Source organism: Triplophysa dalaica, chromosome 2 (assembly GCF_015846415.1).
Source record: "Triplophysa dalaica isolate WHDGS20190420 chromosome 2, ASM1584641v1, whole genome shotgun sequence".
In the NCBI taxonomy this organism is placed as follows: Eukaryota; Metazoa; Chordata; class Actinopteri; order Cypriniformes; family Nemacheilidae; genus Triplophysa; species Triplophysa dalaica.
In genome coordinates, this window is record NC_079543.1 from 23,913,543 (window position 1) to 23,938,270 (window position 24,728).

At 38.3% G+C, this 24,728-nt stretch overlaps 1 protein-coding gene across 1 annotated transcript in view; it reads left to right on the forward strand.

The window, feature by feature from the left end:
- Positions 1 to 1,099: 1,099 nt before the first annotated feature.
- sdk1b (sidekick cell adhesion molecule 1b) overlaps positions 1,100 to 24,728 on the forward strand; it is a 189,864-nt gene continuing 166,235 nt past the window's right edge. The window contains 2 exon segments of the mRNA XM_056771518.1: positions 1,100 to 1,303; positions 1,577 to 2,449. Of these exon segments, the coding sequence (XP_056627496.1) occupies positions 1,948 to 2,449 (502 nt within the window). The 5' untranslated portion in view covers positions 1,100 to 1,303; positions 1,577 to 1,947.

Below are 24,728 nucleotides of genomic sequence, written 5' to 3' on the forward strand. Positions count from 1 at the left end.
TGGCTCAATGTTAACACATTGTCCTTGACATTCTAGTAGCTCTGAAATTTAAAAAAAGGTATTCTATCATGCATGTCTTTGTCTTTACAATCTTACAAATCATCCCTGTTAATTTAATGTATAGTTCACCTTACACTTATCATTCTCATGTTGTTCTAAACCAATTTGACAATCCATAAAGCACAGAATAAATTATTATGTTGAATTTCCATTGTTGAGCTCAATAACATGCCATAAAGCTGTCTAGCTCTTAAATATAGCTCGCCGGAGATGGTGGTCTAGTGGGTTAAACCACTGACTGGTAAATCAGAGGTTGCTGGTTCGATCTCAGCAGCCACCACCAGTGTGTCCTTGAGCAAGACACTTTACTCCATGTTGCTCCAGGGGGATTGTCCCTGTAATAAGTGTAAGTCGCTTTGGATAAAAGCGTCTGCCAAATGACTAAATGTGACTAAATGTTAAATCTGAATACACGTTTGATGTCAGGGATGACTGGTCATTACAGACCCAAATCAATTACTGTATATGATGTCACCGTCTTCGAATGTTTAGTGTATGGCTTTAGAACATTTAAAATACAGTGTTCAACTTTTTAGATTGTGCTTTCGTTTTGTCACTTGTTTATTTGGAGCTCAAAGTCCCATTGAAAAATAGAATGGAAAAAAACGGTATATTGTTAATAATATTTTGTTCTGTAAAAAATCAGTTGTTGCACAGAAGAGAAAATCAAGGTGGTTTGTAAATAATAAGTATCATTGTAGACCACATTTAAGAAAAAACATGCCCATGATTTTATTAATAGAAGACAGAGCCTTGTTAATTTAACAGCGCTTTAAAACAATGACAGCATGGAAGCCTCTAAAAATTTACTGAAAACCTCACCGTCAGTGTGTGTGTGTGTTTGTGTGATTTAAGATGAATGTATCTGTCTGATTGGGGGCGCATGGCACCGTGTTTCACAAGCTTTTCCATTTTCCACGTGCTCCCCATGAAAAATAATATAGCCTGTAGTCTGCAGAGCGCCGACCAATCAGAGCGGAGGTGGGCGGAGCTGACGGGACTCCGAATTCAACTTCAAATTGTGCCCTGGACAAAATAATGTTCCTGAGGGGCAAACGGAACCCTTCATACACACGTTTTGGGCGAAATTATGCTTTTGAATGCACCATCTTGAACTTTTGATTTCCTGACGAGAGTCTGCTGAAAGAGTGTCTTTAGCTCCGGTCGCAGGTGTTCGGTGACCGAGGTTTTGCGACTCTTCAGTGGATTCGTGCACCACAGATCAACCGAATCGCAGCATTAGGTGAGAGCTGTTGGTGTTTTTCCTTTAACTATATAAAGTTAAATCGTGGGATTGTCTCGTGCGCTAAAGTGGACGAGTGTGAGAAAGTGTTTGTAAAGTGATAAAGGATGCGCACCGCTGTCTTTTAATATCTTCACCCTTGCTAGTCATCATGACTGCTTTGAGTCAGAGAGTTGAAACAGTATTTAATTGAACACATGATGTTTTATAATTCTATATAACACACATATTTTATAATATATTCAACTATTGTCTTTCTTTTGCATTTCACAGCCGTTTATCCGTTCACGAGGAGTTTGCGCCGGACATTTTTGGGTTATGTGATTATTGTTGAATCCTGGCTAACCTGTTGGATACATAAAGTATTCAGGATACCAAATTAACCACTTAAGAAAATTAATCTAACCCTATTTTATCCAGAGCCCACCCGCCGGGTCCAAATGGATGAAGGCACGACCAACGCACACCGGTTTGGATCTTAAATGTCTCTTCAAGAAACGTCGAATGCCGTGAGAATCGGGTAGATCGGGTAGATAATCCGTTTTGGAAACGCCAAAACAACGCGGGTTTATAGGAGGTACCGACGCTGTACGCGGATAAATTAAATCGGATCAGTACTTCACCGGGATCAATAGAAAAGCATCATGGACCGGCTCGGGACACAGAAGAGCGGCTCGCGCTCAATGGAGATATGTTTGTCCTACAAATCCTTAAATTTGGAGCAAATCCGGTCCCTTTCCGCGCAGTTCTCTAACGGGAGCTTTGAGGGTACCGTGTTATTAAGTGCTAGCTGTGATGAGGGTAAAAGCTTTCCCCAAGCCCCGAGAAATGAAAGTAAAGCGACCGGACGCAAAGTGGCGGACTCGGAGCTCAACTCTCCCGCGTCGCGGATGAATGAGAATCGCCTTATGAATGCAGTGAAGCGGACCGCGCACTTTTCTCCGTTACTAACCTCGACATCTGCCGGGGGTACAGATTCCGGCTTAAGTGGGGTTCAAAGCGATCTTACCAAAGGCAAAGTTAAAGGGATTATAGACCGCCGAGGAAATATAAAGAACGCGACGATGAGGAGAGCGAGGTGCGGGATGTGGGGTTGGATATTTGCCCTTGTGTTCTTCTGGAATACCCACATGTTGCGCGCCCAAGGTAAGTTTGAAGTTCAGCACCATGAAACGATGTTTGTGTGTTTGTTCTCAAAGTTTGAACATTATTTTAACAAGTGGGATTTCAATACTTTTTTAGCTTCCACTGGTTTAAAGAATGGGATTGATAGTATCTGATACAATTGCATTGTTCATTATAATGAGTGTCATTCAAGGAGGGGTAACTTGAAACCTTTTTGAGATGCTAAGGGTTTGAGAGAGAGAGAGAGAATGAGAATGTATGGAGTCAGAAAAGGACATGGATGGAGAGACATGGTAGAGACGGGGAGAGAGAAAGGGACAAGAGACATGCCTTATAATTAACAAGGGGTTAATGTAGGCGTAGATTTTAAATTGAATTAAAAAGTTAACACCTATTTACTATTGTCCTACCACACATACTGTAGTTTACCATGGTATTTATACACATAGTGTTGTAAACTAATGGTAATCAATTTGCCAAAAACATGGTCACTATGCATTTACTGTAATAAAACCATAATTTTCTCCATTAATAAAGAGAGAGAGCGATATACGGATAGAGAAAGGGACATGGAGGGAGAGGGTGTGTCTCGGCAAAAGCGGTAAAGGTCATATGCTGTCAACACGCACGTTTTCTCAGGTCGCACACGTGTCATATCGACTGAACGTCAAAGTGACAAGTAGAGAAAGAAGGAAGCATGAATTCACGGAAGCGCACGAGTGTGAAATAAAAAGGGTACGAGACAAGGACAGTGACATGCTCAGATTCAGAATTATGATTCAGAGCAGAATTCGGTTAAGCCTTTGCTGGAATCGGATTCATCACTCCAGACCGCATATGCTGCCAGCTGGGTCGCTCTGGTGCTCGGCAGGCTGTTTTTCAGAGGGGGGCGGTGTGTTACTGATTGAATTAGGATGTTTAAAAGGAGAGCACAGATTTTGCGTGCCACGCGTGGGTGCGTCTCAGTCTTTAAAACGGCAGCGAGATTAAAAGATTGAGAAGTATGATTGTATTATTGCGAGCAAGGGCTCAACGCATTAAATGCGTTTGGCACGGAGATGCCTCGGGCCTTTCAGCGCTGGGGCTGTGAAATCCGTCTCTTTCTTTTGGAGGTCGCATTAATGCTAACGCATGAATGCGTTCGACTCCAAACAGATATGAGAACACCCACTCCTGTGACTTTGCTCTAGCTTTGGTAGCAGGCACTTTTTTCCGGTCTCTCACTTTTCTGTTCGCTGCAGACGCAGCTTTCTCGCCGTGTTAGTGTCAAGACCTCAGTACAGCTTTGGATGGGTCCCAAACCCCAACCCCAAGGAGTTCAGAAGGTTATTGATCACCTCCCATCCAGCAAATGGCAGGGTCAAAGTCAGAGAATGCATAGGATCAGATCGGGCATATCAAACGTGTTCCATTATTTTTAACCTTAAAGTTACAAAGTATTATTATTAGTACGTATTACCGTATGGTGCACGCACAGAAATCTAGAGCTCATTACTGTAAATTTTCCTAAGGTAATTGTGACGAACATTTGATTGACAGCTGATCTGAATGCTGTGATTCACAGTGTGAAGTTTGATTTACACGGTCACTGAAAATGTTTTTAAGTATTTTGATGGCTGGATGTTGCTTTTCACAAGCTGGATATTTATAACACGACTTCACACGAAGGGTGAGAGCCATAGGTAAACACACTTCAACAGGTTTCTTTCCGGGTTTGTCTTTGATCCCCAGCAGACCTTGAGACTCTTAAACTCCAAAACAAAACTTCAGGGAACTGTCACACGCCATCCCAAGCCGTTCGCCCGCGCTCTCTGTATTTACGACTCTTGCCAGGCATGTCAGCCGCTGAGTGGCTTTCTGCGTGTACGCTCTCAATGCGCGTCAGTGATGAATGTTTGTATTCGAACGCTCTGACATCTTGATGCGCCATCGAGGTCCCACAGAGAATGGCATGAAGGAGAGAGGGTGCAGGAGAGATGGGATGAGAGGGGAGGTGTGGGCTGAAACAATAAGATAGGAGGGAGATGTTAAAGAGGAGTGGAGCGTGAAAAAGAGGAAACGGTGCAGAAAGAGGAAGGATGGAGAAGTAGTTTTGGATGGGTGGATCTCTGCGGAGGGCAGTCCTGGCACCTCTTTAGAATCTTCCTCCTTTACGCATCCATCACAGGAGACAGCAGAGCTGTTTAAGGGTCACCGAGATGTCAGTCATTCCAAAATGGAAAAGAAAGCAGAGCAAAGAGGGTTAAAAAGAGAGATATGTGAGTGGTAGAATAAAATCCAGATGGATTTGATTGTGCGGGGTGGGTGTATGCGCTTGTCCGTAGATTCTGGCAGGTTCGAATGCGCGGCATGAAAACTGCTACTTGTGTCTGAAGCCTCTCTGTGCTGCTCTGGTCAGATGGGCTTTTGATCTGGTATGACAAACTCCTGCAGGCGCTGAATAAGATCTCCTCTCCTCCTGGTCAGAACTTCACCCAGACTCCCTTTAGAGCAGCTCTCCGGTACATACCGCACCTTTCCCACAATCTTCTGCCATGCTCCATGCACTGGCACACTCAGACGCGTACTGCCAACACGAAACAGTTAGCATAAATATTCAAACCAAGGCTGTTTTGAACCAGATTGTTCGTCACAATTGCGATTGATCAAAATGTATTATTATTACCTTTTTAGTGTGTATCAAGATACAGTGAGGGAAATAATAATTTGAACCCCTGCTGATTTTGTAAGTTGCCTGCTTACAGAAACCCTTGTTGGCAAGCACAGAGGTAAGACATTTCTGATAGTTGGTCACCAGGTTTGCACATTTGTCAGGATACATTTTAGTCCACTCCTGTGTCAATCTTTAAGGTTTCTTGGCTGTCGCTCAGCAAATTGGAGTTTTAGCCTCCTTCACAGATTTTCATTAGGACAATGGTCTAGAGACTGCTAGAACATTTAATGTCCTTTTCCTTAAGCCACTCTTTGGTTGTCTTGGCAATATGTTTTGGGTCTTTGTCATGTTTAAGGCACATCCACGACCCATCTTCAGTGATCTAGTTAAGGGGAGGAAGTTCTCGTCCAAGGTTTTACGTTACATGGGACTGTCCCTCAGCCCCTCAATGCGGTGAAGTCATCCTGTACCCGTAAAAGAGCAAAAGCCCTAAAGCATAATGTTTCCAACAATGTGCTTATCTGTAGGGATGGTGTTCTTGGGGTCATAGTCAACATTTCTCTCCCTCCTTTAAAAGGGATTAATATTGATCTCACAGCAGTGCCAGCACTTTTACCAAAGACTTTTCTGAATCATTTTGATGTTCATTGTCAAACTTCAGACGAGCTAGACGGGTCTTATTGGGCAGGAGGACCTTGCAGATTCTTCAGGATTTCAGTCTATTGTTGCGTAGCGTGTTACCAATGACTTGTTTGGTAACTGTAGCAACTGCGCACTGTACTAAGTGTGTAGTGATTGGTCCAATACTAGAGTGTTTCACTGAAATGTAACTCCTCCTACCATATTCGGAATATCAGGTTCCAAAGAAATTGTACTAACAGGTGTTAAAATGTCATCGGTACTTCCTTATATCAATTTGAGCCCAACTCTGACACGGAAAATGAAGATGATCAGGCCGATACATCAACTTTAACAGTGCGACTTTGAGCAGGATGTAAAGGATTGGTAAGGTTTTATTAAAAAAAGAATATGTTAAATAGTTAAAAACTATATCTTACTGTTTTACCTTTTATATACGACGTTATAAAGACCATAAACAAACAACCATATACATCATACAGAGTTAATATGAGATAGAAATAAGCTCGCATTACAGCAGGGAATGGTAACATAATAAATAACGCGAGTGCGTTGGCCCTTCTTGATCAACCAGTGTTACGCCACGTCTCGTCCCGACTCAGCAAAGACAATAAATCCCACTTTAAACACGACATTTGTTGCCTCTAGTTGAAACGTTATTAGTGATTATTAGGACTTTTTCACGTTGCGCGTGTTTTTCCTTTCTGTTATTGCATAGTTTCACATATACACACTACCACAGTGTTAAAATGATCCAAGTGCCCACAGATCATCAAAAATGTTGTATGCCAGGCCAGTAGTTGGCCATGTCACTTTGTTAAAGAGTGCATAACATGAGATCATGAAAACTACATTTCATGGAGTGTGTAATATTGTCGTGTTTGAAAGTAAGCAGTCGGCCAAGTTGTAAATCCGAAGGTGAAGGAATAACAAAGTTATTTGCTTGGAAAAAAGGGAGTCGACTCTGAATCACACAAACAAGTCATCCCTAGTCAGATTCGCGTACCACTGCCCGTGAAAATTTCACTCTTCTCCGCCAAACACTGTAGCTCGTGAGCCTTTTTCGCCGTAGACCAATCACAGCAGAGTATACCATCTGACCAATCACATTCGACTAGGATACAGGAAAGAAGGGGATTAGACAGATGAATCGCGGAACGAATCATTTGAGAGTCAGTCTAGAAGTAAGGAAAGAATAATGACCAATTATGTACTCTTTAAAAAACACTGCATGGGTTTAACTGCATGTGTTCGGAATATGCCATATGTAAATAATGTGTTTTAGCTGGTCGTACATGTTCTGATTTAGTGTATTTACATACATAGTAGCTCAAAATGGTTTCAAGTCTTTGTGAATAGTCTGTATTGAGGTGGATGTTTGAGCCGAAAGTTCACGGGTGCATATGTTTCGCTCCTTATTTACGTCCAACCTCTGCCCTATTGTCCACATTGTGCCTGCGCTCTTTTACCTTCTTTTTCCTTGTGTACCGTTATTTCTCACTTTGACACTCTTGGAATAATGTGAAGTGGCCTTGTTGTGTGAATGTGAGTGTGTATTCATGCATGAGTGAAGTGTCAGAATCGGGCCCCTTTAAGCCGCCAGGACTCCATTGTTCGACTTTATTGTCCAGCCATGGACACGTCCGTCCCCCAGTCGTGACCTAGACTGTCTCATTATACAAAGTCTTTGTGCTTCTTTTTCTAATCGGTCAAATGAGTAAACACATCTTAATTTTAATAGCAAATGAGTGATGTAAATGGGTTCCTGCTAACCATGTTTCATTATAATTATCTTTTTAAATTGCGAAATAATTTTTATAGTTGTTGTCAACAGGTGGTGTATTAAGAGTAATGATATTAATGCTTGTAATCTCTCCAGCGAGGAGCTTTAAGACAATGCTTTGCGATAAACACGTGGATTTAATTTGCTGTGCCTGTCTGAACACATCTGCCATCCGCACTTACAGTAAATGTTATCAGGCGATCATTACACACACACGACATGTTCGAGTTCTTGCCTGTCCTCCCCCTCTCTCCCTCCTGACTCGAACTTAGTGGGTTTTTGTCACGGTGGTAATAATAAATCTTATTTGAGATAACATCAAAGGCGAATTCACACAGAGCAATTCCGATTTGAATTTACATTGGAAGACCTCGTTCTCTAATTCTCTTCCCGTCTTCCCTTGTGAAATCATTTTTTTCAAAGATTCAGTCTTTTTTTCTTTCACTCACTTGTTGATGCCTGCAGCGTTGGCTTCTGGACGTGGCCAATCCGTCGCTACTAATCAGCTTCCACACAAATAACTTCTTTCTCCGCATTCATAAACGATGAGATTAACTCATCTATGTTATCGAGCATTATACGTTCAAGTGCCTACTTTGCTTTTGAAAGGGAGAATCACTTCATAAATGCGCTCTTTTGTACCATTCAACAGCTTCTGGAAACTCAGAAGGCCACGATTCGCATTACACAGTGCCACATTAACATCTTTTCAATTTCTGCATGTCATCGCTAACTGAGTTTATCAGTTATGCAGGATTAGCGTGTGAGAACCTCTGTCACTTTGTTATCTTCGTCGGAATGATTTCAGTGGCACGCACTACTTGAACTGGAAGCTCATTAATTTAAAATTAATTAAAAATAAATTTAGGGTGAAGTGACACGTCGGGTTTACGGAGTCAGCTAAAACGCCTGCGAGGAAATGGAGAGGGTTTCTATTGTTTCAAGCTCTGGAGTCGAAGCATACTTCAGATATTTACAAAAATGCAAAAAAATTTGTGGTGGGCATAGATTAATTTTTTTAATCTAGATTAATCTAGATTAATTCCAAGATTAATCTAGATTAATCTAGATTAAAATGGCTCATTTGAATTCTGCCGAAGGCATTCAGAATATGTGTGCTACCCAAATAATGACTAAAAGTAAGTCTTTGAGAACGGGTTTCTCAAGCCAGGTGGCGCATTAGACCAAGGGCTCATCTCCTGTTTCCAAAATGCATCACAAACTGCTTGAGAAAGCTGTTCTACTATGATAATTGGTGATGAAAATAAATTATGTTCAAAAAGATGAACTTGTGTTTACTTCCGCATTAGCTAAGGGATGATTTGCGTTTAGGTGGTACTTGAGACTGGAAGAGCTCCTACAGTACATTTACATTTAGTCATTTAGCAGACGCTTTTATCCAAAGCGACTTACAAAGAGTGAGGGAGCAACAAGCGATATGTCATTCATGAGCCATAATACATTAGATCTCAATACAAAGTTACTGGTTTCAACTAAAGCTAGACCGCTACCTGTTGAGAGAAAGTGTTTTTTTAAACCAATTCCGCATTGCACAAGGTGCAAACAACCTTAGTCTTGTCGATGTTTTTATTGGGAAGCTTCTTAAAAATTAATATTCCCTGAAGCAAACCCGGCGGCTTCATAGCTGCATCCATGTTAGCACGTCACGTTTGATGCGGTAACTTCACAGTAATGTTATGTTGTGTTCAGACCAAACGCGAATGGCGTGTCAAGCGCGAGTGATTTATGTGTTAATGTAAAGAGCCAATAGACCTACTTGCTGCGCAAATCGCGCGAATGAAGCCCTGGTTATGAGATGATGTGGCGGCGCTAAGGACGCGAATGAAGCCCTGGTTATGAGATGATGAGGCGGCTTCTGCTTCCGCGAATGACGCGAATCACGCGAGTTAAAAATCTCGTTCTCGCCCCGTACAGTGCAGTTAAGCTGGTATACATCCGCGCTAAACTATCAAGGTGAAAGTCATCATAGCTTGCGTAGTATAGACCCAGCTCCCAACCCAACTTTGAGAATAGATTAACGGCGGCATTTTTTTTAACGCGCGATAAGAGTCTCACTGCGTTAACGGCGTACAAAATATTTGGACTGTACAAAATATGGCCTGTGTTCATTTCAACGACCTGAGCTTTCGCTTTGTTTTTTTAGAGGATTTAAGAGATCTTGAGGGATCATTTAGCTACAGATCTTAAGTAAACTGTTATTGGCAGAAGGGGGGCGGAGTCTGACTGACTGAGTTACAGATTACCTTCTTTCTTACTGACATCTCTTTATCTTTTTATAATATGCAACTTGCATTACACTACAGTCAACTTTTATTTTTGTTTGTTTGTCTGTTGGTTTTTCTAAGCGTGTCCACAGGTTATCGAACCCAAGACCTTGCTAGCACCATGACCCACCAGTTGAGCAGGAACAGTTCTGCACAGCAAGTATTTAAAGGGATATTTCGCCCAAAAATGAAAATTCTGCCATCCTTTGCTCTTTATCTTGTCAGTTCAAACCTGCATGACTTACTTTCTTCCGCGGAATACAAAAGAAGACATCTAAAAAAAGTATGTAAACAAACAACAGTGGCATCGATTCACTTCCATTGGTTTTTTGTCCCCGCAATAGAACTAAATGGGTACTGCTGTTGTTCGGTTCCAGAATTCTTCAAAACATCTTCTTTTGTGTTTTGCAGAAGAAGAAAGTTTTGTGTCATGCAGGTTTAAAATGACAAAAGGGTGAGTAAATGATGACAGAATTTTCATTTTTGGGTTAACTATCCCTTTAAAATCCACTTCTTTCCTCCGAATAGCTGTGACATTAGAAAGTTTCAGGTGTTTTTTTGTTCACTGCATTTGGGTGATGAATGTTATATAAACTGTGGATATAACGTTGGATTTGGAGATTGTCTGAAACTGAAATATGGAGCCGTCCCAGCTCCAGAAGATGCCCGACATGAACCGCATGCTGTGAGTGAAACTGATGTCTGTGTTCTCTTGAAAATGTGCTTTAGTTCAGCCTACCCCTCCCCCCTGCACCTGCCTTGTGATTTTCGGAAGGAATCGTACAGCTGTATCTATCCTTTATAAATGTGATCAAACTAAATACTCTTTGAAGATACTATGTATGCAATACTACTCTATAGGTACTAAAGATTAATATGAGATTGGCAGAAACAACGTGTGTTAGGGCCGCTTTAAAAGAAACAAGATTTGTATGGCTTATGTAGGCTGATAGTATTATTGTGTAAAGTTAGTCTACCATGATGGTTAAGAGTTTCTGTAAGTCGACCACTATGTGAAATTGAAGAGTTTATTCAAGAACAAATTTAATCATAATCTTTCACAAATAGGCCATAAATAAGCTTTAAAATCAATGAATTCTTGATTGATTATAGAGGGTAGGGAAGGGTATTTATTTGTGTATTGAAAATGTAGTTTAGTATAATCTGAACAGAACTTTTTTAGGTAGTAAAGCATTCGACCTGCTGTGTCGTGACCGTGTATTCAGACATAAGTGGTCAGTTTTTGCGACACACATGAAGATTGGCGTTAACGTGCGTGTATGTGTTTGTACAAAAGAAAAACTGTTGAGAGCTAACTTACAGTAAACCATCTGGTAGTCAAGACAGGAACATTTGTTCATCTGCCAAACGCTTTAAGAAATATCACACCCTTGTGATCGTGCTTCAAATATTAGATCGGTTCCGAAAAATAAGCAACAAAACATATTTTTCTACATTTAGTAAGTAGTAAGTTATGTTTTTCATCGCACAAAAGCCCACAAACATGCATTAAGCACATTAGAGGTGCATTAGAGGCCCCAGTGGTTTAGAAAAAGCTGCAAAATGGAGGCTGTTTATCTTCATTTTACCACATCTTAAGTGAGCTCCAGCAAACATCGCTAGCATGGGACTAAAAGCATGACAATAAACACCCCACCACTTCACACTACCCTTCTCTCATCAAGTGAAATTTATATTTATATTAAGTCATTTAGCACTCGCTTTCACCCGGAGAAATGGACTTACAAGCCCGGAACAAACAAAAGACAACTGCTAGTTTGTCTGACAGCAGCTCCTTCCTCGTGCACGTTATCTTCAGCAGTTAGAGCTAAGAAAATGACACGTAGACCATCTGACTGCAGTTTTCCAACGTCTCTCTCTGGTGGTTCAATGCTAGTTCTGTTCTGTTAATGGAAAAATGGACTGAATCGCCCATTTGTTGCAAGTGTTCCATTTTACAACTTCCATTTCAAACACACAGGTTCGGCTGTTTCAAAATCTTAGTGAGTGCAAAAGCTGTCGTGTTGTCTACTGCCTATGTAGACAGTCTGCCTACTTTACCTGTCAACTCATTAAAAATGCACCACATAAGTAGAAAGTTTGATAAAATTGTTGCCGACTAACGATTTATTTCAATTTCTTGATGATAGTGTGTAAGTTGTTGTGCCAAATACGGACCAAGCGCCTGTAATCTTGATTTGTTTAGCGACAGACTAAATTGGTGAATGACTACGAGGAGGCCAAAAGTGATGTCCAACTTTGGATGCTTCACTCTTTATTTAAAAATATATGGTTGAAGATGTATTAAAAATGTTGTATGCTTTTCTCAAAGTTATGCTGGGAGTGTCATATAATTCACAAAAAAGGTTATAATGTTTAACATTTTGTTGCTGGGGTGGTAACGTAAGGACAGTTAAGTGTCCTTAGGGTACCATAATGTGCACAAAAAGATCATTTTATATTCACTTTATACCACTCCAGCAACAGGAAAGGTACATTTTTAAACCTTTTTTCTGATAGTGTATTGTATAAAAAATACCTTAAGAGTGTAATGTTTTGTCCACTTTTGTTCTGTGCACTTTGATTGTTTAAAGAAAATGTTCACCCAAAAATTTAATTCTGTCATAATTTACTTTCTTCATCAGAACACAAAATATAACATTGGAATGAATGTTGGTAACGAAACAACGGCTGCACTTATTCAATTGCATTGGTTTTGTGTCCATACAATAGACATAAATGGGTTCCGCCATTTAATCAGGTGGTTAAATTAATTTTTTTGCATAAAAAATCAGACTTACCACAGACACTTCATTGGTTTATTATGAGCAGTTTTATTTGTATGCATTCCTCATGTAGACTCAATGTAGCATTAGGCCTCAATGAGGTTATTTAGAATCAGGATTATTCCTTCGATGCTCTAAACTGCTGTCTAGGTGGGAATTTCACTAGGTGTTGGAATGAACCTACAGTCTTTGTGAATTCTCATGGAAGGCACTTCTTGTGGTCACAGCAACCCCAACACTACTTCACTCACACAACCGGATACAGCAATAAATAAAGTGCTTGTTTTTAGGTTACGTCCGTGTCAGTTGCATATAGAGAGACAGAATGAGGCAGTGCTTTAGCCAGCTTCAATTTACTGGTATGAAATATTATTTACAACTTTCATTTGAAGTGCTCACTCATGCTTTTATGACCCAACATGCGGCGAGCGGAGCGTAGCTTCGCTGTTCTGGGCGATTTGATGAAAAATTATACTGTTTCAAGCTTGAGAAACGGTATATTCAGAATGGTGTATGCTTTTGAAAGGGTTTCTAGTGTACAGTAAGTGCCTTAAGTCATGTTGGAGGGTGTGGAGTCTGCTTACAATGTACTTGAAATGGCGTTACATGAGAAAGCATTCACGTTGGCACTTCAGGAATGTGAAATTGAACAGCTGGAGTTAAAATGCAAAGTTGCAGAATGTCATGAGTTAACATCACAGATGTTTTCATGTGACCTGAAAGGTGTATTTTAATGGTAAAAATTAAGTTGTGTGCTCTTATAAGGGTGTCAAGCTTGGCCCATCTAATGGGATTTTAAAGTTGTAGATATTGTATTTATAACGCGGTCAAACCGTTGCAGTCTGTCATTTTGTCAGCTCTTGGTTTTCACACAAAAGTCTGCCACAGTTTTCATAGGCATTATATAAAGTTACTCACAGTTTCGGTCTGTCACTTGAGCAGCTTTGAGTTTTCACACAAAAGACTGCCACAAACTTTTCCTAATCCTGCATAGTTCTATTGACTTTTATGATTTATTTGAAAGTTTAATTTTTTATACATTTTTTTAAAGCTTTAACTTTTTCAGCTGTATCGCAGATTACTTCAGATACTTTTCTTTAAGCAGGCTAAGTTAAAGTCAGGTGATGCCAGATTCATGTTTCCTGTGGAATCGTAGTGTTGTTTTCAGTTTTATTATAGTTTTAATCATATTTTAAATTAGCATTTACTTTTCATATAAATTTTCAAATTCATTATTTTTATTTGTTATGACTATTTTGCTGATTTGATTATTTTAGTTTTAGATTTATTTAGATTTATTTAATTCATTTTTTATTTAATATTTGATAGAGATGCAACAATACTATATGTCTCAATCGATAGCGGATTATTCAGTGTGGTATCTGCCGATACCGATTTTGAAGATTAAACTAATTTTTCTTATCTTCCTGAATTAATTAATATAGTGAGTTTAAATATTAAACATCAAAAAAATCATAGGGAACCAAATCAAGAGGGGAATAGGTGTGGGGCATGAAATCATTAACAATCAATAATGACGAAACGAGAGGGAACCAACAATAAAAGGCCTCTGTCCACACAAAACATGAGGCTCTGTCATGATCCCCCCACAAGACCAAAAAAAACATGACATGATGTGGCAGAATCATGACAATTTCTCAATATTTTCTATATACAGAGCATACATTTTTGCCATTTTCCTGTCCTCTTTTGATTAATACGATATAGCGGCCCTGATTATTGGCTGATATATTGGTGCATCTCAAATATTTAATTGAATATAATTTTTCAATTTAATTGAATATTTTTTCATTATTCAATTATTTAAGTGACTGTTTTGGTTTATTGATTATATAAGATCTCTCATTTTCATTTAGTTTAGGTTTCCACATAATATTTAGACAGATATTGTATTTAATTTTAATCAATAGAAACTTTTTCAAGTTTTTGTTTCAGTAAACTATAATAACCATTTACCCGACAGCTAACCTTACAAATCAATATTTTAACCTTACAATTGTGAGACAGTTTTGAACACTGTTAAAAAATGATGTACTTGCTCATTTTTTTTATATTTTCCAAAATCCTGCAAGTTTTATTTAAAATTCTTGTTTGTTTCATTTGTTTTCAGTGCAAACTAGTGTAAATGTGACCTTTCGTGAAGCCTCCCCACAGGTTCTGAACACCCAAGGTGGCCTATTTCGGTATCTTCCTGTCATTTGCACAGTTTCCAGGCTGAATGAAAGTGGGTAGCGTGTTTTACAAATGACCTTTCACACTGCAGCCCAAGATCCGCTTTGGGCTAGGAAGAGAAGGGAGATCAATCTCCGTTATCTGTCTTTTTAATAACAGATTTTTCATAGTTGTTTACCGTTTGGTTTTGATTGAACACCATGCGTGGTCGTCTATGAGGAAGCTGACCCACTTTTAAGCTAGCGGTGTGAGCGCTTAAACATTTGAGCTACAAAATCAACACCGTTACTCTATGGTGAATATATTGAGGAGTGAGTCACTTTATCCTAAGCACCAGGGCTGAATACAATAACTCTATAAACACTATGTCACCGGAATGGAAATGTTATATTATTTACGCTTTGACGTAAATCTTAGCAACCTCCAACCACAATAAAGGATTAGAAAGAAAATCCCCGGCACAGGAATTTGTTTTGATGAAAAAACTTTGAGAAGTAAACTTTGAATTGACTCGATTTAAAGGTATTGGGGCTCATGAAACACAAGCAGAACAAATTTCTGTGTATGCTGATCGGAAAGACAATTTATGTAGGAATGGGTTTTATGAATGAGGCCAATTGTTTTTTTAAATGTTAAAGTTCTTTGTCTCATTCCAGTGGGAAGACGTTCAACAGTAAACACTGAGGCTCAGTGAACCGGTCAACGTTGATGTGTTTGTTTGGAAGACATGACCTTCTTGTTTAGCCAATAGTATAGTTTTGGGGCGGGGCTACCTGTTTTTTGAACAAACAGTTAACTGTAAAGCAAAGCTGGACTACAATCAGACCATATTAACATCAGGCCATCATAACCTGTGCTATTAGCATACTTCCTTAAAACTGAAAACAAGAAAGTATACTTTCAGTCTTTTTATGTACTTCTCAGCAATATACCTTTTTATTATCGTTAAGAATACTTGACGTGACAAAGATAAAAAATGATGTTTAGATTATACTTGTGATCAGTCTTTTGATGAAGATACACTTAAACTTACTGAAAAGAATAAAAACAACACAATATTCTTAGTATATTGACTTGTTGTTGTGTTTACTCTTTTGATTGAGTACCCTATAAAATACTTTTTCCACACAATCATACTCTCTTACAAGCGCACATGTTCAAGTTTATAAATAAACTGTATTATATGAATAATAAACTGTAAGTATTGTTTAGTTCACTTAACGAGAGCTGGAAAGTATACTTGCAGTATAAAACTTGTAAAATAAGTAAAAGTGTAGTAAGTATATTTTCAAGTATCAAAAATATTTGGTATAAATATTTGGTGATTAGACTAGCACACTATCAGTATACTTATAAGTTCACTTGTAGTGTAGTTGTAGTACAAAGAAAAAAACATAGCTGTGTATTCAAAATATACTCCTTTTATGCTTACAGTATGCTTAAAATTACACTTCTGTAAACTAAATGTGGGCTAATTTATCCCACGTAGGATAGGAATAGTACACTTCTAAGTATACTTGTATTGCTATTAGTATACTTGCTACAGTACATAAAGTAAATACACTATAAATACACAAGGGGTGGTTTCCTGTACAGGGCTTACAGCTAGTCCTGGAGTAAAATAAACTGAAAACAACTTGAACTGACATATCTTAAAATACACCAGTGCCTTTGTTTTGTCTCAAAATGCTCAGTAATGTTGTTTTTTTTGTAAACCATGTTTGTAAAAACTACTTAAAAGTTATAATTTAACTAAGGCCTAGTCCTGGCTTAATCGATTCCTTGTCTGGGAAGCCGGCTCTAATTATACTTATTAAAATGAACTTGAAGTATAATTCTTTTTCATATGGGAAACCAGGCTGGGCCAGCATTGAAACTTGCTAGTCCAAGCTAGTTTTTTTACCAAGATAATACTTTGTTTGTTCCTGTCACAAAATGAACAAAAGACTGAACTGAAGGCTTTTGGAGCTTGATTTTCTAATTTGGTTGTCCTAGTAAAATGTAGCTCAGACGTTCTGTGAAATGTCTTTTTGATTCAGTTTGATAACAACAATCATAGTGGGTAGGCTAGCACAACACAACTTCATCGGTGACTAAATCAGAAGGAATAAAGATGAAAACTGTGTGTGTGTGTGTGTGTTTGTGTATCTGTCTGCTGGTGACTGATACTAGCATAATGGATGAAGCGTAGACCTTAATATGCACAATCAATGCTTAATTGGTATCCGCCGAAAACAAATTATTCCTCAGAAAATGAGTTTTCTGGGTCGGGTCGTTATAATGTAATTAATTCAGCTGTTTAATCACTTGTGTTGCTGTGGGTTTGTTTTTGACTTTTTTGGTACATTTTTTTAAGGAGATTTGCTGGATTAAATGGGATGAAATTGATTGAGACTGATGGTATCTTGGGGGTTTGGTCAGTTGGCTTTCTCAGTTTGAGCGTCATCGTGTAACTAGTTGGTTTAGAGCAGGCAATCGATCCAGAAAAGTAAACTGACCGACATGTAGACAAACATTATTTTTTCTTTCTGCTTTGTGTATTGTGAAACATTCACAACACGGGAAATATCTAAATTCAGTCCGAGTGAAATGGCCTCCGGAAAAGTTTGTTATGAGACGGAAACCGTTAAAATTAATAAAATGTGTGGTGGGTTGTTGCGGTTATGGAAGTAGTAAATACCACATGCTGCGGCCCACACTGTTTCTACTGCCTAAAGTAGTCTGATGACATCCTCGTACAGTAGCTACAACCACACACTAGGTGTGATTTTTATTTATTTATTTTGACAGACGCGATAAGTCAATGGGAAAAGAAAGAGCGAACAGGAAAACAACAGGTTCAAAGAGAAGTTACATCAGACAGATATTTATTTAAAAGTTGCTCTGATGCGTAAACACTAGCATCGCTAATTTTCAACAACCTTTTAAAAGGGATAGTTCACCCAAAAATTCTTTCATCATTTACTCGCCCTCGCGACTCATGCTATACCAAACCTGTGTGACTTTTTCTATCTTTTGCAGAAAACAAAAGAAGATATTTTGAAGAACGTTGGTAACCAAACTAGGGATGGGCATTTAAAGCAAAAATAATATTCGAAGATCGATGAGAACTATTCGAAGATTATTCGAAATGCGCACCCCTCCCCCCATTGAAGCTATAAATCTGTGACGACACACTGTTTTATTTATTATGGAATAGGCAATCTTAAATAAAGCCATGCATTAAGATAACGCGCTGAAGCATTACTAAATTAACAACCGAATGACGGCACTTATTAACAATACGTCGAACAGCATCAACTGCTCATAATGCTAGGACATTTCCTTGTAAAATATGAGCATGCACATTTACACCAACTAAAAAACAGCAGTGTGATTGATCAAGGAAATATTATAAAGCCATAAAGATTTTAGACCAGACTTATAACGCGTTAAAACATATTAACCGAATGACGGCATTTATTAACAGTCCAGGATATTTTCATGAATTAATAGCTCAAAAGGCTTTCATTTCTATTGTCATGAAAAAGGTTCTCCAGTCTGGCAATGATCGTTTTTCTAGACTAAAAGTAAACTCGGGCTGTAGAAAAAACATAAGATTTTTAAAACCCTCTCCTTCGACAAAGCTGATCGGAAGCATATCATTAGCGATCATTTTAGTAATTAAAGCCATTATTTGCTCCGCACGTCTGGTATCCAAATTGGTTGGTCTGACCATAAAACTAGCAACTGATTGCTGACCTGTGGATGGACCTGCTGGGTGCTTCGCCCTCAAATGATTGTGCATCGAATAGTTGTTGATCCATGATAAGCCAGCTTTGCATTGCAGAGTTTGCACTTTATTCTCATTCATTTTATTATAGGACCCCCACACAGAACTAATTTTTGACATTGTCTCAATTTATCTTAACCGTTTTGCCACGAGCGTCTACAGTGTGCGTAACTTTGTTAACAATTGTTGTGAGAAAATGTTTTCCTCTACTGTCTCTTGATTAACAGCCTTTAGGTTTAAGGTGCGTCGTTATTGGCAGCGCCACCCTTTGGTTACATGAACACGTTACGCGTGAAAACACGTTGATTTTTTAAGATCGCACACACTATTCGAAATTCTATAATTAAAAAACTAATTGAATATTCGAAATTCGTGACTCATCCCTAAACCAAACAACTTTTCCCCCATTGACTTCCAATATATGGACACGAACCTACTGTGGCATTTCTCAAAATGTCTTCTTTTGTGTTCGACAGAAACAAGAGCCATAAACACACAATGCATTTGACAATGCAGTAATTAAAAACATTTTTAACATGATGTATACTGTTAGCTCTTTAAAGAAATTGTACCTGGAAACAGCTTGCTCGCATGACAACCCGCCTTCCTTTTGATGAACATCCATATGATGCTCCAGGAACACATATGGCCTAGAATTCAATCAACAGCTTTAGTAAAAATGTCATACTAAGAATTATGTAACGTGTTTATGCAGCGAGAAACACTATATACAGCCACGTATAAACCTGTCTTCATACTGAACAGGTTACAAGCGATGCATTCTGTTTGTCACCGTGCCCGCAAATATATCGGTCACATTTGTGACATGCCGTTTTCTTTAAACCACAGTTTGCCTTCCTCGTTGGTTTGTAGGAAGAGTTTTTAATTCGTCTGAAAACTGTCAGAACCAGATCACCTTGATTGCGACTGACCCGATGCAAGAAAACACGCAGACTTATTGCTCTCATTATATTCTTCCGAGACGGACTCACAAAAGCCATAAACCCCTGAAATATGGGCTTTTGTTATTTTATTTATTTATTCGGCTTTTATTGCTTCAATAAACACTAACTCGCTAAATTAAATTAATAAATTGAGTGATTTTCTCAAGGGTAATGGCCGGAGATACAGCACAAAGAAATAGTACTGTATTTTAAACTTTGTTTAATTGGTCTTGAGAACAACTTGCTTTTTGTTTGTTTTGAAGTGTAAATGCAGACTGCGCTGCTTGAAGTCAACAAGAAAATGTACTTTCCTCACATATGGGCCTTTTAACTTAGTTATTGTAGATAAGGAGTTTTTTTGTAATAACTTTTTCTTTCTCTGAAAGGACATTTGGTTATATCACCTGGGACGGAAAAATTGTGTGGTATATCCATATTTAGGCATTGTAGATTTGTTGCGTTTTTGCCATATTTGTGGTTGCCCATATAATGCCTCTCAACACTAGTGAAATGAAGGTTATGACAATAGATTTGAAACAGAGGTGTTACCGTTGGGATGTCTTGGTGCTTTTCAAGGTGAAAGTGGCATTCCCAGTCGAATTTTCACTCAGTAATGTGTCACTTCACATGAGGGAATTGGGTTGCGAATGACTTGAGTTGTTTGTATAGGGACAGAACAAAAATCATGATGTTTGAAAAACTTAAAAAAGGCATTGTAGTAAATAAATCACTGCTGTCCTTAAACCTAATATCTCCGTATGTTGTGATGTTTATTTTTATTATTATTAGTCACCCTCAAGTTGCTCCAAATCTGTAGGATTTTTTCTGTTCTGCTCTACTCAAATAAAGATATTTGGAAGAATGTTTGTAACCAGACAGTTCTGGGGCACTATTGACTACCATAGTGGAAACAATTACAATGTTGGTCAATAGTGCCCCAGAACTGTTCCCTACATTCTTCAATATATCTTCTTTGATGTTCAATATAAAATACATTTAAAAAGCAATTTTTCCTACTGTGGTAGGGGGTACCACTATTGGTTTTTAAAAGGGGGCGTGGTCACTTGACATGTCTTGCACTCTTTGCATTTTTCAGTTGAAATTACGTCAACACATCAAATAATGCTGCGTGTTCCAAGACATTGCAGTGGGGCTTTACGAAACCTACGGGAAATAGAGATTTTACACTTTGTCTTTTATACACATGTGTACCGTTATACTATATCAAAATGATACAACCTGCTTTGTTTTGAAATGTATTTTCTTTTTTATGCCATTAAAGGGATACTTCACTCAAAAAATTTAATTCTGTCATTTTTTTACTCACAACTCACGAGTTGTTTCAAATCTGTATAAATGTATTTGTTATGATGAACACTGAGAAATATATTTTGAAGAATGCTTTTAACCAGACAGATTTTGTCCCCCATTGACCACCATATTGAAGTATCACTTTAATAAACCACTGATTTGTTGTAATGTTTCATGGTGACTTCAACACTCCATTTTCTTTTTAATGATTTGGACATTTCTATCTACATCAGTCTAACCCATACATGAGTCTCTTTAGTCACACCAAACATGAACATGTTTATTCATGTTTTAAAATCTCGATGATGTCTCAGGTGGCAGTAATAAACAGTCCACTGTTTCCATTTCCAAAATCTTAAAGTAGAAAGTATGTGCGCGTGTTCAATATAAAGAGAGAAAGATAAAACGAGACCCACTAGACCCAGCGCCAGGTGTGATTTTGGATGATAGACAACCACACACCAAACTCCATCCACTTTGTACACACAGAGGAGATCTGACATCAAGTATTAACAAAAGGCGATGTGGTTATTGATGTTTCTGATAGCTGAGAACATTTCATACATAATTGTTCCGGCCAACCATCCTATTCCATTAATATACACTTGTGCATTGTACTGGTTTAGTGTTGTTAAAGCTTTTTCTGACTTATTTATTAAACTGTAAATATTCCTCTACACCCCATGCTACATAAAGTGTCAGCGTCACAGTGTGGGAGTTGCTCGGGTTATGAAGTGTTATTCAAGTTTGGTGAACTCTGACCTGCGAATTCGCATCATGCGAATGCGTGACACCAATAGATCAAAACGTCACAGCGTATGGAAAAAATGGAGGAATCGTGCCGCCTATTTTCGTACCACCGTCCAAACGATCTTAGCATGCTCAAAGTCAAGTCGGACCACTGCTTTAGACAGATATTTTTCTGATGTCTGTGCTCTATTATCAGGGGTTTAGTAAAATATATGATCCAATCTACAGGTAATACATTCTCACAGAATTTATATTTCAAATTTCCAGGTCCATAATGGCGGAATTGCCCTTTTGGTTTTGTTTTTATTTCCTATTTTTACACATTTTAAAGAGAAACATTATCGGAGCACCATTAAGTTTGATGAGTGAGCAATAACATTATTGTCTGGGCAGACGGGAACACTCCCATTCAAACTGCTTGTGCTAATGTTTGTTGAAAGCAAAAACTGTAGTTTGCCCACAGAAATAGAAACATTTCATTTCAGAAAAATAAATAATATAACTTTCCACACCTAAATCAATTCTCAAGACCTGTGCTATAATTCTCATGTCAATGTCATGTTAATTCATCTTTATGCCCTCGCTTGCTTAACAAACAACAGGGCTACATTAGCATGTACCCACACAAACAAAAATAAAGAGTTTGTGTTAACTTTTTTAGACTTCATTCACTCATGTCACTACAATGTGTTTAAGACCTCTTTCATTCATTTGTTTTTGTGTTTTTTCTGTCAACCTGTCAGAATGAATCGAAACGAATGTAATGAATCCTGTCAGCCGAAGACTGCCAAATGTGGAGGCGTTTGTTTTTTGATAGCTAATAACTATGAATTTAGGATTAATAAAAGCGGCATTGGGAAACCGGAGTGCAGATATAAATACCGTCTGTCACAAAATGCTCTATTTGGCTTTGGCCTGTGGCATTTATTGGCATGCTGTCGACAGAACTCAATTTTTACCCGTTAGTTTTCGTTAAATTAGATTACCTCTGTAAATTAGAGGGAATGTAGATGCTCCGTTTCAAAGTGAGCTGTGTACCTTAGGAGTATTTTAAGACATTATAGGTGTGCTATTGGTTAAAAAGAGCTCCGAAAGTGCCATTATGTTGACTTTATAGATAGCCTACCTCAAATCCCAGAATGCAATGCGACAAATTGATCAAATGCAAGAGTTGAAAGAAATGTTGACTAAATACAAGCGTATATTTCATTTAATATTCAAATGAACGAAAGAAACACTATTTAACCCAACAGCATGTTGCGTATGATGTCATCATACTAATGTCGAAATTTTGGCAGTTTTGTAAGATTAATTGGGTTTGTGTGCCACACAATTGCTACCACCATCATTAGAAGTACAGTAACTGCCTGTGTAAGTACCGGACAATAAGGGTGCGCACTACATTTTGGACCGGAGCCAGTATGTTATCTCTCAACAAATGTAAATTGGAGGGCTTCGAAAACTACCCTCCACTGGTGGGCCTATAAAACGGTTATTGGAAGCTTCCGCACACCTGTGCTTTTATAATACGAGTGAATTGCAATCTTTTTTCATTTCGTTTTGGCTCCTCACGCTCGTCCTTGCCATTTCTCTCCGTATTTGCGCCTTTATTATATTTGTGACTGTTTGGCACACGCACAATCCTATTAATCTTTGTAGCACCTGTTTATTCATATTACCTCTGTTGTAATTAGCATACACTTATATGCAGACCAATTTGTGAAAAGACCTTGTTATTCACAAATGCAATTAAATAAACATGTGTTGCTCTAATAATGATAATCAGAATTCATTTTCACTGCGTTTTACCTCATGCATTAACCATACGGTCGAGCTGGAAGCACTTTGGATGATTTGCGGCGTTTGATGGTTCCGCACACGGGCGCGTTTGATTCGGAACGCGAGTTCCGTGATTAAGCTCGTGATTAATTGACATCTGCAATATATGAGAAATACAGTAGTATGAGTCATGTGTCCTGTGCGGTTAATTCATTGCGACTTAGTCGGAGTCCCTGCGCCCCAATGCATGCATAAGCTATTGGGTTTTTCGCACAGGAGCAAGTTTCTGTAGACACAGAGAGAGTGATGTTTGCATTTTTGTTCAATGAGGCGTGCGGCTCACTGATAATGAATTGTACGGTTTTCTTCCTTCAGTGCACATATATATTCCCTGTCATATTTGATAATTATGGCTTGTCCAATCCCAGGGGAACGTTTTATTGCTTAGTCAGAGGTTGCGCTCTCATAGCACAGGAGCTTTGAGGGTCCTCAGTTGTGTTTAGTTAAAGTTTCAACTCGGTTTGAGACGTTTCTCTCTGGAGAATTTAAAATGGAAAGAAATTAGACAATTGTTAAAATGGTCATTTTGATAAATTTGTTTAAATCTTCAATATTGACTTTGTTGAATGTGACATTGTTTAGATCTCTTCTGAATGATATAAGGCAGATTTTCTTTTTCGCAAAGAGACGCATGAGACTTAAAGTGATAGTTCAGTTAAAAAAAGAAAATAATGTCGTCATTTGCTCACCTTCAAGTTACTCCAAACCTTTATACATTTGTTAGTTGTGCTGAGATCTGGGGAACAATGTTCTGGGGCCCTATTGACTACCATAGTAAGATAAACTAACACCATGGTAGTCAATGGAGCTCCAAAACTGTTTGATTTCCTAGATTCTTCTTAATTTCTTGTTTTGTGTTCGACAGAATAAAACAACTTCAGGAACTGTGAATAATAGTGAACTATCCCTTTAAAGGATCAGTTCACCCAAAAATTGCTTTATAAATGTTTTATACATGTAATAGCAGAATGTAGAAAAGCTAACATTGTAATTTGTCCTACTATGGTAGTTAATTGTGGCAAAGAACTGTTTGGTTACAAGCATTCATCAAACAAAGCCATGTATACAGATTTTTTATTTTTGGCTGAACTGTCCCTTTAAGTAAAAGTTACCATTTCCTCTCCATTTAATCGTTGATGACAAGGTTAAATCGTTTAGATAATAAAGAGATCTTTAATCGCTGACATTTAATTTCCCAAATTACTCATATGAAAAGTAGTTGAAATCCTGTCAAGCTATTCTTTAGAAAATATAAGCCAGATTGAGGCTTTTTTAATATCTTTTGAAGTACAGATACGTGACTGTCATATAAGATTACAATCAAAGCCTTGTTTATCAGGCACTA